The 5,774-nt window shown below is 42.3% G+C and overlaps 1 protein-coding gene across 1 annotated transcript; it reads left to right on the top strand.

The window, feature by feature from the left end:
* Positions 1–4,513: 4,513 nt before the first annotated feature.
* On the top strand, positions 4,514–5,443 carry LOC134934281 (zinc finger protein 300-like). The gene is made up of 2 exons (XM_063929748.1): positions 4,514–4,911; positions 4,963–5,443. The coding sequence occupies exons 1-2, from the start codon at positions 4,514–4,516 to the stop codon at positions 5,441–5,443; spliced, it is 879 nt and encodes a 292-aa protein (XP_063785818.1).
* The last annotated feature ends 331 nt before the right edge of the window (positions 5,444–5,774 follow it).

Here is a 5,774-nt window from a genome sequence, read left to right as displayed (position 1 = left end):
CATAAAACCCCCCCACAATTCACAGAATTTGCATAAGGGGGCGTGGCCATGTGTCCCGCAATTAGGCCATGCATCCAAACCCACAGCAGGCACAGCAATGAGATAGGGTCCCCTGTATCAAGTGCCCTGGGCCCCCTGGACTCATAATCCGCCCCTGAGGGCATGCCAGCAGCTGACAGAACGCTGGGCATGCCCCCTCACTGACGAAAACGGGGCGTGGCTCGCGATTGCGGGTCCCCCTGCAAATCCACGCCCCTTTTCATTGGCCACGCACCCTTTTCGCCACATGTGTGTCCCTCCTTCTGCCTGAAGAAAGCTGGGAGGTGTGCACCCCTGCTTGTGCCATGCCCATACCATCTGCTTCTGCTCCTGGTCTCCTATAGATTTGCCTAGATCTGTGACTCATTTGATTAACTCTGCCCAGTGTTGTGACTCCGCCCAGCGAAATGAGGCACAAAGTCACAGATCTGGGCTATTATATAGAAGATATATATATATATATATATATATATATAGTCAAACCTGGTTAACTGTGATATCTAGGGATGGCACATTGGGTTTCACTTAAAGAGGCATTGCACTTATTTGGTTTCTCACTTATCAATGTTCAAGAAGTGTTTGTCTCACTTATAGAGGTTCTCACTTATGCAGGTTTAAAGGGGTGTAGTACGGGTGACCGGCGGTCTCCTGACCGCCGGTCACCTTACCGATGCCGGGATCCCGGCGGGGAGGGGCGAGTGCAGCAAGCCCCTTGCGGGCTCGCTGCGCTCACGACACTGCAGGCTCGGTGGCGACCTGCGGTCGCCACAGGTTCTATTCCCACTCTATGGGTGTCGTGGACACCCACGAGTGGAAATAATCCCTGTTGGTCGGCATGCCGACCATCGGGATAGTGAGCCTTCGGGCTCACCGAGGAGGTCATGTGATTGTCGGTCAGCTGACCGGCGGTCACATGAAGACCACCCGTTCAAAGAGTACTTGTTTAACTTATGCTGCATTCAGACTGCAAATGCCGGATCAAACGTGTACTTACCGGGTGGGATCCGGCATTTGCACTCTGCTGCTGGCTTTCCGACCCGGCAATATACCGGGTCGGTTGCCATAGCAGCGGAGGGAGCAGCAGCAGCAGGGACGGGGGTGGAGGCGGCACCGGGGGATGAGCTCATCTCCAGCGCCGCCTCTCCATATGCTGTGAATGGGAACCGTGTCACATCGACACGGCTCCCATTCACACCGCACCTGACCCGGTAATCAACCCGGGTAAAACCCTCCTTTTTTACCGGGTTGATTTACCAGGTCAGGCGACCCGCTAAATCGGCCAGTATGCTTTCACATTGCACACTGACCCGGTTCGACACGGCAATATGCCGTGTCGATACCGGGTTATTTGTGAGATGTGAAAGGGGTATTATGGAAGTGCCTAAATGCTAAGTAAATATATGTACATTATGTACACGCTTGATTTCTGTGTGGTTTCTGACATCATTGATTGGAAATAGAAACTTGTCTAACTGTGTACTAATCCCAGTTACAGAGGTTCTATAGGCAGTTGTCACATTTATATATATATATATATTTATTTACATTTACCAGTGTATCATTGTGAAGTTCCTGCTGATATGTAGAACAGATCTTTCTGCAGATACTCTGCCTGGACAATAGGTGACTCCGAAACAAAAGGTCCCTTTGGTGACATAAAAGGAGGCCAGAGGCTGTTGTGATCTTATTAGAATGCAAGGTGTTACCCTGCCAGGGAGTAATTAGCATTTCCCATTGTAGTAAGTGACTTTAGGAATATTTACACCTCATTTACAAGACAAGGAGCTGGGCACGAGAAGCTGATGTGCTGAATGACTATATACTAATGTTATGAGACCCTAATTTTTTCCTTCTGCCCATCCTGGGAACTACTGGGGAGAGATGGGGAGGAGTAACTATAAATCGGCTGTATCAGGCCACTGATAGCTGATGGAGGAGCTGCTGGATGAGTTACTGGTTGGAGAGCTGGGAGGATGGAGCAGTAAGAGAGACAGAGGAAGAATCTCCAGAGTAAGGTGATTAAATTATAGATTAGGATATATTTATATACAACATTTGCAGATATTATATTGTAGATATTGTTTTGTTGTCAATACTTAAAAAGGTTTACCTTAGCAATGGTTATATAGTTAGTAAATCAATATAAATTGTTTATATTTAAAAAGGATATACAGGTTGAGTATCCTATATCCAAAATGATTGGGGCCAGAAGTATTTTGGATATCTGATTTTTCCGTATTTTGGAATAATTGCACACCATAATGAGTTATCATAGAGATGGGGCCCAAGTCTAAGCACAGAATGCATGTATGTTACATATACACCTTATACACACAGCCTGAAGGTCATTTAATACAATATTTTTAATAACTGTGTATTAAACAAAGCTTGTGTACATTGAGCCATCAGAAAACAAAGGTTTCACTATCTCAGTCTCACTAAAAGAATTCTGTATTTGGGAATATTCCATATTTCGGAATATTTGTATATGGGATGCTCAATCTGTACTACTATAAGCTTTAGATTTTATATTATGCATTATTTATTAATATTGTTTTGCAAAAACAACCCCACAAAAATAATGAAATATAAGATTTATATTACATAATCTACATGTTTCTATGAGTCACAGTGTAGTTAGATATTCATGAAGCATAATACAAATGAATGTAAGCTCATACTAAATGTGTAAATATATTGATGGACATTTATAGTTTTTTCTCCTAGAACCTGCAGAAACAATCTAGTTGTCACATAATCTTACAAACAAACAATCTGCTGAGCAATTAGTACAATTAAGGCCCAAATCAATGGATCATTTGTGTGACAGCTATACATTGTTTATCAGTCATGTATCATGTGTGTATAATATAGCTGTATATACTCTGTAAGTGACCCAGTGTGTTACACAGAAATTCCCTTTTTACCCTTTAAAAATCAGGTATTTCATGCAACAATGATCACTGTCTCATATGCAGACATCACACTGAGCAGAATGACTGGGTAGGTACATAACTTTTCAGGAGGTGCCTGGAGGTGAAATATTGGTTGTTGCCAGCACTTACACATACACACACATAAGTACACACAGATTATTACCAACAACCCAGAGACACTCAGATCTTCCCCTCATTCAACAGTGACTCCCCACTTAATTTATTCCCCCAAAATCCCCCCAGCACCACCTGTTGCTGTACAGGGATCTGCCCTTCTAGCTGCAGTGTGTTGCCCCATGCTCACTGTTCTCACCCCCAGATGAGAGAAAGCAGGGCCTACCTTGTGAGTAAGCGCCATGGAGGGATGATGAGCAGGTAGAGGAGGTAGGGTGGGACATGCACTGTAGTATGTGCCTCTTACTCTTAGTAGCCTGCTGCACTGCAGATCCTCTCCAGACTGCAGAGGGGGCTCTGTAACTACTATGGCAGAAACAGGAAGGGCAATAGAGGAGGTTGCCCTATTCAGGGTAGGCATCTGGAGGTAACCTTCTCTATTGTCTTCAGTAGTTCCACCACTTTTACTGTCATATGTTCACATTTCCCCCATTACAATGGTGAGTATAAAGAAAATGGCGGCATCCTGGTGCATCAGCTGACAGTAGGTGTGACAGGATCAGTATCGTGTGCTACCCACCTATGGTCAGTGCAGGAGGTCAGTAATGTATAATCTGCACATTCTGAGGTGAGAGTAGGAGGATTATACAATCATTATGGAAACATTTAGAGATCATGTCTTAAGGTGCATACACACTGGGAGTTTTTGCCCAGTGGGTAGGCACAATGATGATGTGAACATCGCTGGCAGGAAAATCGCTCTGTGCATACACACTGAGTGATTTTCACCTGGCCCAGCAATGTTCATGGGGGTGAACCACTTACCACAGTAGGAGACTGTGGAAAGTGGTTCACTTGGTCGGTAAAACAGGCAGATGGACGGCGTCTGCCAGTGAAGATGTGGAAGCACGCATCAGCGCTCACTGCTCATCACCCGGCCATACACACTAGGAGCTCAAAATCTCAAAATCACCCAGTGTATATGGGCCTTAAGTATTGGCATCTGCTGCAGGAATGTAGATGTCTCTGTGTGACACATGTAACTGGAATTGGGGACAAAGCAATTTGACAACTTACAAATATTTTAAAAGAATGGTATAAGATTGGATCAAATTTCTCAGTGTACATAAATATAATGTGATATAATGTCATGTTCCTTACACAATATAACATTATTACTGTACAAACAGATTTATAACAGTAACCTTTATGCTTTAAAATGTGATCTATCTCTTGCAGGACAAATAAGGAGCAAGAATCCCTCTAAGAATATAAGAAGATATAATAGAAAGGGACATTGTTCTCTGATCAAGCCAACCACAGACATCACTCCTTTAGAAACCTCTTAAGGATTCTCAAAAACATTATTTTTTTCTGTAAAGGAGAAACCTTATAAAGCTAATTTGTATCTCATCTAATACATGATGAGTCTCACTAGAGAGAAACCACATCTGTGCTTTGAGTGTGACAAAAGCTTTACATGTAAATCAGCACTTCTCACACATCAGAGGAGTCACACAGGAGAGAGACCATTTACATGTTCAGAATGCAGCAAGTGTTTTTCCCTGAAGTCAAATCTTGTTATACATCAGAGGAGTCACACAGGAGAGAAACCATATAAATGCTCTGAATGCAGCAAGTGTTTTTCCCTGAATTCAGATCTTATTAAACATCAAAGGAGTCACACAGGAGAGAAACCATACAAATGCTCTGAATGCGGAAAGTGTTTTTCCATTAAGTCAAATTTTGTTACACACCAAAGGAGTCACACAGGAGAGAAACCATATAAATGCTCTGAATGCAGCAAGTGTTTTGCTCAAAGGTCACATCTTGTTAGAGAGAAACCACATCTGTGCTTTGAGTGTGACAAAAGCTTTACATGTAAATCAGCACTTCTCACACATCAGAGGAGTCACACAGGAGAGAGACCATTTACATGTTCAGAATGCAGCAAGTGTTTTTCCCTGAAGTCAAATCTTGTTATACATCAGAGGAGTCACACAGGAGAGAAACCATATAAATGCTCTGAATGCAGCAAGTGTTTTTCCCTGAATTCAGATCTTATTAAACATCAAAGGAGTCACACAGGAGAGAAACCACACAAATGCTCTGAATGCGGAAAGTGTTTTTCCATTAAGTCAAATTTTGTTACACACCAAAGGAGTCACACAGGAGAGAAACCATATAAATGCTCTGAATGCAGCAAGTGTTTTGCTCAAAGGTCACATCTTGTTATGCATCAGAGGAGTCACACAGGAGAGAGACCATATAAATGTTCTGAATGCAGCAAATTGTTTACCCAAAGGTCACATCTTGTTAGCCATCAGGGGTATCACATTAGAGGAACCATATAAATGATGTGAATGCAGCAAGTTTGTAACTAGAAAGAGAACACTTCCCAGTATTAATCACATGGGGAGTCACTCTGATTGCCTGACTGTAGGGTGTTTGATAAATATGTTATCTTGTATCACTTCAATATAGTTACAAGTGAGGACATTTTTATTTTCTGAATGTCACAAGTGTTTTATATATAAATCAATGTTATTAAAGACCAGAGAAGAGAATGATCTATAGTTGTACCTCTGCACCAGTATAATGTAATAAACAATTTTCATGGTAAAACTCTCCAAAATTACTGAAATGATTATTTATGTATTTGTAATTATAATTTGTACACTCTCA

This window comes from Pseudophryne corroboree, chromosome 6 (assembly GCF_028390025.1).
Source record: "Pseudophryne corroboree isolate aPseCor3 chromosome 6, aPseCor3.hap2, whole genome shotgun sequence".
Lineage (NCBI taxonomy): Eukaryota > Metazoa > Chordata > Amphibia > Anura > Myobatrachidae > Pseudophryne > Pseudophryne corroboree.
The sequence above is the reverse complement of the archived record's forward strand: the minus strand, read 5'-3'. Positions and strand labels throughout refer to the sequence as shown.